At 43.8% G+C, this 13,773-nt stretch overlaps 2 protein-coding genes across 3 annotated transcripts; one reads left to right on the forward strand and one right to left on the reverse strand.

The window, feature by feature from the left end:
- The first annotated feature begins 5,970 nt into the window (after positions 1-5,970).
- Positions 5,971-8,842, forward strand: LOC102722872 (patellin-2-like). Its single transcript, XM_015838361.2, has 2 exons — positions 5,971-6,153; positions 6,790-8,842. Exon 2 carries the CDS (start codon positions 6,815-6,817, stop codon positions 8,462-8,464), a length of 1,650 nt encoding a protein of 549 aa, XP_015693847.2. The 5' UTR covers positions 5,971-6,153; positions 6,790-6,814; the 3' UTR covers positions 8,465-8,842.
- A 1,488-nt stretch (positions 8,843-10,330) lies between these two features.
- LOC102699320 (protein STAR1) lies at positions 10,331-13,488 on the reverse strand. 2 transcript variants are annotated; one of them, XM_015838417.2, is made up of 4 exons: positions 13,248-13,488; positions 12,814-13,170; positions 10,869-11,056; positions 10,331-10,755 (listed from the first exon to the last, which is right to left on the reverse strand). In XM_015838417.2, the coding sequence occupies exons 1-4, from the start codon at positions 13,462-13,464 to the stop codon at positions 10,504-10,506; spliced, it is 1,014 nt and encodes a 337-aa protein (XP_015693903.1). In that variant the 5' UTR covers positions 13,465-13,488; the 3' UTR covers positions 10,331-10,503. The 2 variants fall into 2 exon arrangements, with proteins under 2 accessions (XP_015693903.1, XP_006657287.2); XM_006657224.3 differs by having other exon boundaries at positions 12,814-13,164; positions 13,248-13,485.
- Positions 13,489-13,773: the final 285 nt, after the last annotated feature.

Genomic DNA, 13,773 nt, shown 5'->3' on the forward strand with positions numbered 1-13,773 from the left:
CGGCGTGGAAACGGAGACGACGACGATTTGGTCAGATCCCAAGCGATTTTTATCTAGCGCTGTTCCCCTTAACGGGTCGGGCCTCTCGCCGTGAACCCGACCCGCTTACGTATCACACGTGGCGCGCTGACTGGACGCACGTGTCGCGGGAGGACTATGACCTCCTGGCGGCTCACGCGCGTCCAGATCTAGCCGTCAGTGCCGCGTCGAGATGCGTGCACGCTGCGCGGTCATCTCGTCCACGCCGGCGGCGCCGGCCGGCCACCGCTCATCGGAAGGTTCCTCGCCGGCGGCCGGTGCGTGCCACGTTTCTCTCGCCGCCGGTTTCTATTTGACGACCAAAACCACAAGGCAAAAGCAGCAGACGGAACAGAAAAGCATCGTCCTTTCTGCTGCTTTTTTTTTTATCCTTCAAAACCCCTAATCTCTTCAGGATTAGAGGGGAAAGTGAGGTTATTTTTTTAGAGAGAAATTCGGTTCTTGCATTGCATAATTGATATTTATTTTTATCCGTCATTTTCGATGTTTTGGAGTATCTATCCATCATTATCCAAGAATCGATTTCAAGCAGAGAATGTGTTGGTCCATAAGGAAGTTCTGACAGAGATATCAAGGAAAAGGATGTCTTACATTTGGAACTCACCCTGAATTAACTAATAACCATGTTTATCTTGAGCTTTGCTACTTAAGCATATGATCTCAAAGATAATTTTATATATATCCTGAGCAAGCGAGCAACCATATGTGAGGCACAGTCGTACAATCAGTACTTCTTTCCTGTGTGAAATTGTGAGATACAGCATCCGTATTTAAATGGATAACGTTGTTAACATTTTAGCACGTGTTTAACCATTTATTTTATTATAAAAACTTATATAATTATTATTTATTTTATTTTGATTAAAATTATTAATAATTGCTAAATGTCTTTTAATTTAAACTTAAATTTTTACATATATGTATAATTTTTTAATAAATATGAATGGTCAAAACGTATGATAAAAACATGGCATCATGTATTAAAATATGGATGGAGCACTGTATATCTTGTTCAGGAACAGTTGTGTAATTTCTGAATGGTTAATTGTGGTGTCTAATCCATCGTACTGTTCAAAGGATATGGGATGGGATATGCCTCCTGTTAATCTTGGGTAGAAAGGCAATTAGGTAGGAGTTAACACGAGATGAGTTGCTACTTCTCTCTCAAATGATCCTAATCTCCCCTTAATGATTCCTGAAGAATCTGTGTTTGTCCGTGGTAAACTGTGTTTGTCAGAATAAAGAACAGTACTGTATTGTCAACTTCAGAAGTGTGTGCTTAATTGATGGACAACTGCTGAACTTGGTGATGTTGAGTAGTTAACTCTCTTTCTTTTTTTTTCCTTTTCATTTTTCAGACTCTGAAACAGTAGTATTTAGTACCAACTACCAACTGCAAAGTGCAAAGCGATTCTTAAATGTTGGCAACATCTCGATTTGAACTTTTCAGCTGTTTGCAATGACTGCTTAACACATAGTCTTCTGGTTCAAAGCAAATCAGCAACTAGGGTAATGAGATGACATCAACAGGAACAGGAGTCGACGTGGATCAGGGCATTGTGAGTTGGTGTGATCAGAGCTGTAAATATGGCGAATAAAAATGAAAAATCAGATATGGAGTTGGTAGGTAGCTCATGCATATGAGTGGTAGTCAGGGACAAATGCTGGACCAAATCAGCAATTCAGGCGTGCTCTTCTCCCAAAATATATTTAACAAGATAGCAAACGAACAGGAGTAGGCAAAGTGCACCCGCTTTGCAATATTGCCAAACAGAAAGATCCATGCCTATCTGTGGTACGCGTGTAATCTTCTTTGTTAAGCCAAAACTGACGATAAAGTAGAGAGCTAATGGCCGGCCAGAACAAGTGGTAGATCATAATGCAAAAACTGTTTTGCATAGTGTTCAGAGAAGTGGTTACAGAGTTTTTTTTTCCCTATCTCTCTCTTGACTTGTAGCATCATCCTGTACACATAGGCGATTTATGTCATCCTGTACACATAGGCGATTTATGCTTGTGCTGATCGAACGGCTTAATTTGACTGACAAAAATTTAAACATCTATCTGAAGTTGGTGTGCTCTGAATAATCACTTGTACAATAAGAATCTGGGGTGATTTAATCTGCTTCAGCTTTTGTTCGAATACTGCAAATCGTCTGATGGGGTCAAGCTAGCCGCTCCCTTGCCGCCATCTTTGTCAGAGCAGGTACCATAGCAGCATATAAGTCAGCTGTAAACATAATTTAGAGAGATAAGGGCATTCCTAACTCAATGACTAGAATGGTGTCCATAACATTAAATAAGTTGTCATCTAGGATGAAAGATGATGTAGCAAGTGAATAAATGAGGAAAGAGAATGAAACCATGTCTTGCATGAGACATGGTTTCTACACAACTTTCAAGATATCATGTGAGATAAGTAGCATTAAATTGAAGTATGGAATAGTGATGTTTGTATTGGAAGAGTAGTGTCTAGTGCTAGTTTCTTAATGATATGGAGTTTATGGAAACTATATCTAGTGTTATGGGTTAGGAATGCTCTAAGAGAGGAGAGAGAAGAGAGTGGGCTATTAATTTGTAGCTAGCTATAGCACGAGCTCCAAGACGTCATGTATGTATGACGTGTGGGACCATGTATTAATGTTTTGTACACAACTATTGTATGAATTGGCTATTAGATTGGTTATAAATGAATTAGAGCTAGTAGTTGACTATACTATTGAACTTGCTCTCATATCCTGTGCCTTTTTGTAGCTTTTGGCTGTGCACTTGTGCCTTCCTTTGATGAAAGTGAGCATCTAGTGCTTGCTTCTTTTTTATCCTTTTGCCATGATTGCTTCTCAAGGACAGCAATGGAACAACCAGCTTTAGCATTTGGACCCCCTTTCAATTCCTTCCCTGCCATGAAAAGTTTCTGTGGAACCTCCACAGCACAACTTGAGTCCAACTGGTAAGAACAAAATCTCATTGAATTCTCAACCTTTTCGTACATACAACCGGGTTGAGGTTTTTAAACAGATTGAAGCTCGTTGATCATGCCAAGGAAATGGTACAGTTGGAGGTCTGTTCAGATGCCGTTCATCCAAAAAAATATCATATTGCCGGATTGGCATGATGAGTGATGAGTATGTCATTACTTGCCGTCCGTTAGCATAATCACAATTAGATAATATGGCAGCTTTAGACTAAAACCAAATGCATTAATCGTTGGGCCAAGGCCAACCGATCGATCACTACCTGTTGTTTCTTCTCTCCTGTCAATGGCAGGTGGGCCCGGGGACTGATGGAGCTGCTTTGCTGCTGCTAACTCGAATGCTTTATTTCGAAAGGGAAGCTTATAATTCAATGCAGCTGGTAGCTCGCTAGCTGCAGATGGATGGATGAATGCGTCCCGTTTCATCAAATGATTGCCGCAATTTTTTGGTGAATGGCATGGCAGACAAGGTGGTGTGGCGTGAGCTCGAACGTGGGAAGGACTTGCAGAATGGTTCGCACGAGCCAGATTGTTACACGGACTGATTCTGTGTGCCCGGAGGAGACAAAACATATACCAATCTTTATGAATCTATCGCTAGTTTGACGCAACTCTAGCTTGTCAATATATTTTCTAAAACAGGATCCAAAATGAAGCTTTTTAAAAAATATATTTACTTATAAACGAAAAATTATTTGTAAATAAAATTTTTGTTCTTAGTGATTTAAATGAAAAGGCTAAAATTAAACTATGATATAAAACCTTAAAATTAACTGTTTAAAGTTAAAATTATAATAATTAGTAGAAGCGAAACGATAAGGTTGCTAGTCTATAAAATGTCCCGTTCCAACTTCCAAACCTTATGTCATATCTCAATTTTATTTTCTTAAATCACGTTAATCTAGAATATTTTTACGTGAAGCTGAACCATTTAAATTGGCCTCTAATCATGGTATGAAACCGAAGCGAACCACCGCTCCTTTTAGCCCAAAAAAAAAAGAATTATAATAACTTAATCATATGTCCACATTCTTTTCATTGTTTGTTTAGGAACGGAGGCAATTCGCCGAGCAAGACGACGTCTGAGACGCACGCACCGCGAGAGCGCCCGAAATCGCGAGCAAAACCGTGTGATCGCGCGCGGAATCCAGAGGCGGCGGTGGCCATTAGGCATTAGGATTAGGTCCACCGGCCGCGGCCGCGTCCACTCCACGCAGATGCAGAGGCTGCGAACACGCGGCGCATGGGGGAAAACCACCCGAATACAGCGTATCGATCGTATCCGGCAGAAAAATTGACGGATCACTCGCCGTTCGGTACGGTACGGGTGGCTCGCGCATTGCCATTGCCAGCTCGAGCAGATTAGGTCAAAGGTACGCGCAGCTGATTGGGCGTGACTTGACTTGGGGGGGCTTCGGCGCCGGTACGCTCCAGCTCCAGGGCATAATTGGTTTGCAGAGTCCAGGAAGAAACAGAAACCAGGAGGGGCTGGCTGGCTGGCGGCCGGTACGGCGATCCCCTGCAATCATCGTGCGACTTGGGGTCACGTTTGGTCCCGCCCGCGTCCCGAAATTCTTTTCGCCGTTGAGCTGTTTGATTTTCGACGTTAGGCAAGCCCATTGATGGTTTAGTACAATGCACACGCTGGATGAGAGCAGAATTAAATACTAATCATTCGTCCTAGAAAACAATTCGTCTAATATACAAAGGGCTAAAATGTTAAATAACTTCTCAAACTCTAGTGGATATGTTCGCCCGTTCCCTAAACTCCAATGAATTTGTCTCATACTTTCTCAAGCTCCAATGAAGCTGTTTTCTACTTTTTTTTTGGTCAAACTCTTATATAATTATTACACAAAAATGAAGATTCTGTGACGCAACAAATTCTGATTTAAAAAGTTATTTTGGAATATCATTGTCAACAAGAACGAACAGGACGACGGCCCAAGCGCCGGCGCCGGCGCCGGCAAAGCCCGACTCTTCGGCCGGCGAGATACGACGTAGCCGCGAGGTGAACCGTCGAGGCGCACCTTGTGGGCTGGATCTGCAGCCATGTATTACTGGGCTGTGCAGGACAAAAGTCGCGTTCGAGCAGGCCGGGCTAAAAAGCCCACCCTTCTCATTGACCTTATCGGGCTGGTCCAAACAGAGCACAGCGTGTTTCTTTTTTTTTTTTGTTGTTGTTACTATTAGCTTATATATTTATCTTTGTGAACTGTTAACCATGTGAAAACATACAGGTGGTAAGATTAACCACACATCGTCTCGCTTGTACTTGTAGCTTATACATATCTATTATTAACAACCACAAAATAATTTTGGGATAAGACATTTGGGTTTTTTATCGTCCTTAAAAAAATATATTGAGATATAAAAATTTTACTGCAAAATTTTGGTAGGTACTAAATTTTTAATATGGTACGTCAAATTATTCGAAAGTAAATTTCATAAAAAGAACTATGGTGACAAAAAAAACATAAAATCTACTTCAAAATTAAGTTTCAATTACAAATCTTGGCATCTAAGCAAGTATAAAACGAACTATGGTGACAAAAAAACACAAAATCTACTTTAAAATTAAGTTTCAAATTACAAATCTTGGCATCGAAGGATAAGTATAAACGAACTGATTGGAAAGATATGTGTCTCTTGCTGCCCAAAAAAAATGGGGAAAAAAAGTCGTGCTCGTTGAAATTTTCTGAGACAGTTTCTTTCAAAAGAAAATTTCTGAGACGGTACTGAAAAGCATTGGATAAACCTTTTTCTTTCTCTGCGAAGAAGAGAGTCCGTGTGCAAGACTTGGCAGCTATGGGTGTTTAAAAATAGCTGAAGTGAGAGAAACGGCCAAGAGGTTGGATGCCTCACCAGGTGTCAACTATGGCCTCACAGCTGCAACCATTTGACAAGGTCTGTTTGGAAAAACATGAGGCCCTTCTATTGCCCGGCTTTCTCTCATCGTGTTGCCTTGTCCCTCTCTCTCTTTCTCCTCTCGCAAACGCCATTCTTGGCCGATTCAAGCTTAAAAAAGGTATGAAGCTTCTCCCTTCCTCTTAGCTTGAAGACGAGAGAAACTGCCGTTCGTTCATGGCTCATGTCGATGGTGATCAAGCGGCGATTTAATTGATATCGCTGGGTTCTAGGTATGCCGTTTGTCATCCATGTCATCTTTCTCTTAAGAAATTCGCTTGCCTTGTTTCACGAAGATAAATTGGTTGATGTAATGATGGAAAGGATGATAATTTTGCAGAAACATGAGCTAATGATGTGTTTTGCTTTAAATTAATGTTCAGTAGAACAAGCAGAAATTGTACAGTTGCAAAAAAAAATGATTCTATTTATTCATTTTTTTGAACGATAATAAGGGAAGAAAATTTGCAGCACAGATAATAAGGAAGGACATTAAAAATAGGAAAGATGGAATCAAATTTGAAAGCAACAATGGCATGGTTCCAAAACGTGCAGGGAGTGTTTTGTAGGTCAAACAATTACAAACATCTGAATATAACCAGGAAACCGATTCAAATCAGAGTCCATAACCATGCAGTAGCTAGGGACATAGATCAGTGGTGACCATGTCGACAAAGTGCCAAACAACATCAAAATCTTCGAGGTCAACCACTAATGTTTCAAACAAATTAAATTAGCTTATTATTCCCCAGCTCATGTTTCATAAATTTGCAAAAATCATGGCTCATTTTGCTTTGATTTGATATGCTAAGCATGAAATCTCCTGTAGGATCAGTGCTCTGACAAGTCTCGTTGCTTCTGTTTCCCAGCGGAAGCAAGCACAAGCGGCCGGCCATGGCGACACGGCCGTCGCCGCGGTCGCGAGAAGGGGCGCGGCCACGAAGCACCAGCGGCAGGCCTCCGTCGAGCCCGCGCAACAGCTCCGACTCCTCCCGCCGCTCCTCCTTCGCCGCGACCTCCTCGGCGTCCGACAAGCCGGTGCCGTCGTTCCTCCGCCCCACCGTGAGCTCGTCGTTGCACAGCTCGTCCTCTTCGTCGTCGTTGTTGTCGCCCTCATCCAAGGGCGGTACCGGAGGAACGCCGAGGAGGTCCACCGACAAGGCCCCGGCGGGATCAGCGCCGCGGCCGATCACGCCCAAGGCCAAGGTGGCGGCGTCCACGTCGCGATGGTCCGCGATGTCGCCGAGGCAGCTGATGCAGAAGGCGTCCAATGCCATCAAAGGCAGCAGCAGCAGCAGCAAGTCACGCGCCAAGAAAGAGAAGGAGGCGACCACCTCGGCGGCAACCACGGCCGCCGGCAAGGAGGAGGTCACTCCGGCGAACACGGGGTCCGGCAAGGCGGTTGTCAGTGCTCCGGCCGAAACCAAGATAGCCCAGTCCGTGGAGGAGCACCACCAGCAGCCCCCTGAAGCGCCCGCCGAGTCATCACCAGCCGCCGTCGCCGTGCAAGCAGAGGCGGCGGCTCCGGAGCCCAAAGCAGAGCAAGACAAACGGCAGGAGGAGACGCCGCAAGAAGTTGCCGCGACGGTGGAGGAGAGAGGCCATGAGCAGGAGGAGACGGCGCAAGAAGTTGTCGCAGCAATGGAGGAGAGAGGCCAAGAGGAGGAGCCGGTTAGCACGGGAGAGCCAGAAGGAGAAGCAGAGGAGGAGGCCGTCGCCGTCGTGGTAAAGACAGATGCGCCGGAGCTGGAAGAGACGCCGGCGCAAACCGGCGCCATTGCAGAGCCAGAAACAGAGATTCAGAGGAATGCAGAGGATGAGCCGCCGCCTCCGCCTGACGCCATTGTCGAAGAAACAACGGAATTGGCAACGCAGAACGGGCGGCAAGATGAACCCGAATCCACCACGGTTGAAGACACAGCCGTGGAGGAGGCGATCAAGGCCGAGGAGGAGAGACAGCAAGAAGAGGCACCGAGACCGGGAGAGAACACGGAGAACTCTGTGATCTCTGAAGATCCAAAGGAGGAAGAACCTGCGGTTAATGATGACACTGAAGCACAAGAGCAAGTTCCCGAGGTGGTAAAAGTGGCAGTGGAGCCGATCATCCCATCGGAGCCAGCGACGCCGCTGGAAGAAGCTCGCGACGATGCGGAGACAGCGCAAGCGAGCCCGTCGGAACCCGCAACGCCGGCGGCGGAAGAAGCTACCACCAACAAGGAGAAGGCCGCGATCGATACTACCCTGACGACTCCAGGACCAGCAACGGCGCCGCCGGTGAAAGAAGCTGCCAAGGCGGTGAAGGAGGGCACGTCCACGGGGACGGACACGGAGAAGACGAAGCTGACGTTCAAGGGGAGCAAGGTGAAGACGGCGATGGAGAAGCGGTCGTCGGAGGAGCAGCCGAAGAAGAAGGACGTGGCGCGGAGCAACGACGTGATCGAGGAGACCAAGAAGACGCTGCTGGAGAAGAGGAAGAGCAAGGTGAGGGCGCTGGTCGGGGCGTTCGAGACGGTCATGGACACCAGCCCGGGAAAATCGAGCTGATCGATTTGATTTTGGAGGGAAAGCTTAGCCTCAGTTCAGTGGTGATGCATGTATGCGTGGTTTGTTTGAAATGTGAGGTGTGTTTGTGATATTGTCATGTTTCGGTTTCTTGTTCTCTTTGTTGCATTGAGCATTTGATTGATTCTTCTGGTGGCTGAAACGAATGGAAATGTTATTGTTGATTTGTTTGATTGTTTGTTTGTTGATCTAGCATTTGTTTATGAGAAGGTAACTTGCATGTTGTTCAGAGACTGGCTGTAGTGAACTTATGCTGCATGCCTACCTTGCAGGGTTTGAGATGTATGCTTCTATGTAAATATCTGTTATGAATTCCACCTTGTACGTCTTATAAATGTTCGTGGAAATGGATTACTGTACTGCAGATGCCTCATTTCCTACCTGAAATTTAAATAACTACTAGTACAAAAGTTCTAAAGAAAAAGCGGTGTCATTTTGCAGTGCTGTGGTGGCGGATTTGTTTTTCTTCGTATAAATGGATCAAAATTAGTCTGGTACGTTTAACAAATGTCACCGTATCCATGTGCAAGCAAATGCAGTAAACTGAGCGTAGACGCCCACGGTGTTTTCATAAATAATAACATATTCACTCAGTCTTGGCACATGTTCTCATAGGAATAGTGTGTACTTGTGTGCGTTCATGAGTGAGTGTGTATGTATACTCCTTTAAAATAATCCTTTAAAAGAATGTTGTCACCCCACCTATCCTCAATATAAAGTTTACAAATTTTTCATTAAACTTATTAATATTAAGAAACAATCAAATCTAAATAGGTAGCCTGATATAAAATCAAATTAAGGTGAATATTCCCTATAAAAATATATAACACATTTAATGAAAAATATATTTTTATTTATTTTAGGCAATATTAAAATATTTTCTTTTATCCATAGTAAAGCATGGACATTCAGCTAGTATCATAAACATCTACATGTGTACCATGTTTCCAAAAAAAAATCAACACGATCAGATCTTTTTAGAAATATCTGTATGTCACAGAAGAAATCAGATGATCAGAAATCCAGTAGCACATACTACTTAATTTAATCTACAAGTGTAATAAAATGAGTAAGACAACCAAAAAGTAATTTATTATGAAAATATAAACAATGGTGAAAAATAGGCAACGATGAAAAGAAACTACTATCAATTAAAATAAATTGTCTGGCTAAGTAGAAGATGAAGGCTTTAAAATTTTATTATTTATGTATGAAAATTTTACGGCCTCTGAGAAAATACCTTAAGTAACAAATCTTTAGCGTAAAATTTTGGTAAATATAACTAGCATATGAAAGTACTAAGTTTTTATAATATAAAATATGATATATCAAGATACAATTTTAATAATTTTAAGGATGTTTAAAAAGCTCTTTCATATAAGATTTGATACTTGCACTTCCTTTTGTCACTAGTGTACTATACGGTAAATACAACACCGGAGGCTAGTCGGGTTTATTAAAAAAAAAAAGGGGTTATGTTCTTTTGGTGGTGAAAGATAACAAATTATTTGATTTTTGTAGCTATTTAATAGTATAAACGATGAGATTAACTAATATAAAGTAAAAAAATATGCTATAGAAATGTGAGATGGTAAACTTTTATATAGAAATATTTTATAAGAACACACCGTTTAACAGTTTAATAAGCTTGTGCGCAAAAGCCGAGAAATAATCTAGGACACAACCAAGAATATGTACCAAAATGCCACAATGTATATAGGGAGGCTAGTTGGGTCTAGATATGAGCAATTTTACGGTACTTAAAAAGTACCAAAATTTCAATATAAAATTTTGGTACCTATAAGTACTATAAAATTCATCAAGAATAATATGTGCCAAAATGCAATATGAAATATAGAACACTAGATGAGATCAGCTCACCCCAAAAATTTCCACCAGAGTGCACACAGCATGCAACGCATCATGACCATCTCTAGATTACAAGTACAAATCCGAATTTCTCAGAACGGATCAGGGCCTACTTCTTCTAGGTACCGATGGCTCCGGCGACGAGGGAGTCTTCAGCTTAGCTCGAGGAAGCGGCGTGCCATGGGGTGCTTGGCCTCGGACAGCCCCGACGGCGGGAGCACCTCGACGACCTCGCCGGCGACGACGAGGCAGACCAGGTCGGCGATGCGCTGGATCTGCTTGACGCTGTGGGAGACCATCACCGTGGTGAGCCCCCTCGTCTTCTTCAGCCGCACGATCGCCTCCTCGATGTTCTGCGTCGAGATCGGGTCCAGCGCGCTCGTCGGCTCATCCAGCAGAAGCACCTGCGCACACACACACACACACCACAGCATCAACATCATCGGAATCCGAAACGAGATGAAAAAATCGGCGAGGGCAATGAAGAAAGAGATGAACGATGAATCGTCGGACGTGCCTCTGGGTCGTTGGCGAGGGTGCGGGCCAAGGCGACGCGCTGCGCCTGGCCGACGGAGAGCTCGGAGGCAGGGCGGGAGCAGAGAGCAGGGTCGAGGTCGGCGAGGCTCAGTAGGCTCTGCACTTCCGCGTCGGTCAGCTTCTTCCCGCGAAGTTGTGGCCCGTATCGCACGTTGTCAGCCACGGTTCCTGGTACAAGGTTTTTCAGTTGGGCAGTACAATAAAATGTAATAAAAAAGGTAATAAAAAGTATCTACTGGTATCAGTACCTCGTCGTTTCTGATAATCGTTGGATCTAACAGTGCGCATCCAGTTAGATCTAATGATGAGAAATAATTTATATTTTTTGTTGGACCAGAGCAAATCTCAGTTGAAGCAAAAGATCAAGTTTTTGGTGCATGGAGTTTTTTCATCTGTGGGGGATGATGTTTCTCAATTTTATAGTAGTTAATTATATTATTTATACTATCAAATATCTATCAAAATCAGATAATCATTCATCTTTCATCCATAGAAACAAACATACGAAATTTACTTTGGTATGAATCTCTTGTCGTTATTTTACACAGATTATTCTCAAGTTTTACGCACGAGCTTGCTGAACTACCAAACGACGTGTTTTTTTAAAAAGTTTGTATATACAAGTTTATCATCTCGTATTTTCAATATAGATTTTCAACTTTCTTATAGTTAAACTATTAAATAGCTATTACAAAAATTAAATGATATTTCATCTTTCATCCTTCATCTATAAAAGAACACAACATATCTTAGATGATCTTTCCATCTATCTGATCAAGATCAGCCATCCAGGTCAACCAACCCGACCTACGTGGCCATCATTTGGGTGATCGGGGAAAAACAAAACGACATATTTATTAAAAAATATTTTATAAATAAAATTTTTATATATGTGTTTTGTAATCTAAAAACAAATGCTGAAAAACAAACTAGGATTAAAAAATTTCTAAAAATTAACTTTAAATTTAAGATTAAAAATTTAAATTTTGGTTTATAAGTATAAGTATAAGCGGAAAAAATGAGATCCCTAACTCCAAGCTACCGCTGCCCAATAAACTGTTTAGATTTTGTCCCCATACAATGTAGTTTAGCAAATCCATTTTTTAAATACATTTTGTTTTGTGTCATGAAATCTGACCTTTCTTGAGCATCCTTTTGTTATGTAGCTTTGAAACGTCAGCCACGAGATTAGAAGATTCTATTACCCGTAGTGTACGTTACTCATTGCCGCGTTGTTACAGGCGTGGACATTAAAGATGACTATACTCCAGAAATGACACAGAAAATCTTGGAAGCAAGACTCCACTTGTGTTTGCAGACAAAATAAGCATTAGTTTTATCAACTACGACCCTCCAAAGTGTCAGCTACAGTATACTAACTTTACTGTAAAATTAAACTCTCTTTCAACTAGAAGTACCAATCCTCTAGTGTAAAAATTCACTGGAAGATCCAAATTTAACATCGGTTTGTTCTTAAAAGCAACAAAGTCAATCCACCCGCTTCTGAAAACAAGATGATCCCAAAAGTGCTCAACTTGGGATCGCTCGGCTTCCATTTGGTAGGTTTTGACAGCGACATTGTCACATTTAATCATTGTTTCTCTCTTGCTAGCTTATTGACAACTAGGCCAATCAATCAAATATAAGAAACAAAGTATGCAGCATTATGGAAAATGTCAAACATATTTGCCTGCTGATCATCTGAACTTGCGTATTACTAATTTAGTAAAGTTTGATTTTTGACCGAAATTCTCGATCGGTGATTTCAAACCATCTTCTTTTTATACTCTTGGGGAAAAAAAATCATCTTTTTGTTGTGAAATGAAATCCAGGTATGTTTAGAAAGGGTAACGCATTGAGTTGAATCCATGATGGTTTCTTGCCGGATCACCGTACGTTAAGGTTGAGGGTGCCGGAGTACGTACCGTCGAACATGGCGGGGAGCTGGAAGAGCATGCCGACCCTGCGGCGGAGCGCGAGGACGTCGATGGCGCAGATGTCGACGCCGTCGAGGAGCACGGCGCCCGGCGCGGGCTCCCAGAGGCGGTTGAGCGCGCGGAGCAGCGTGGACTTGCCGCTGCCGCTGGGGCCGATGACGCCGACGACCACGCCGCGCGGCACGTCCAGGTCGACCCCGCGAAGGATCTCCTCGCCGCTCGCCTCCGACCGCCGCGACAGCCCGCGCACCCGTATCTTCGGCATCCCGGCCACCGCCGCCGGCGCACCTTCCCCCTCGCCGCCGTCCACGTCCAGCAGGTGCTCCCTGACGCCGTTCTCTTCAACTCGACCGTCGCATCACATGTCAGTACACTGCGAACACGAAGCCGATCGACGGCGAAGTAATCCAAGGACGTCTCACCTGAAGCTGAGCCCATCGGAGAGACGAGACGGCGAAGAAGATCGAAGCGAGCAGGAGAGTGGGGGAAAGGAGGAGGTGGGAGGATCGAAGTGGGAATCCGGGCACGTCGGATCGGATCGATCGCGTTCGTCTTTTTTATTGGGTATTCGCCAACTTTTTTCCCGGCTCCAACTGAGGTGGGCGGCTTTTGGAGCAAACTGCAAAAGCGCGGTGCCATTCGGTGGCGGCCGGCCGGGACCGGGGCCGGGACGACGCACGCTGGTGGCAGCTTTGGACTCGTGTCGTGGCGGAAGTCGCAGACGACGACGCACAGCGTACATAGCTTATCGCCGTGGCCGGTTTGGAACCTTGTCGAGCTAGACATGAGGGAGTCTAGGAGACCGTCCCAGTGCACAGCGGTCACAGATTCACAGTAGAGGCAATAAGCCATCTAAGAGCACAGGCGCTGTCCCGTGCACCTGTGTAGGCATGCTAATAGGTTGGATAGAAATAGATTAAATGGGTTAGGTTTTAATTTGGATTATTT

This window comes from Oryza brachyantha, chromosome 6 (genome assembly GCF_000231095.2).
Source record: "Oryza brachyantha chromosome 6, ObraRS2, whole genome shotgun sequence".
NCBI lineage: Eukaryota > Viridiplantae > Streptophyta > Magnoliopsida > Poales > Poaceae > Oryza > Oryza brachyantha.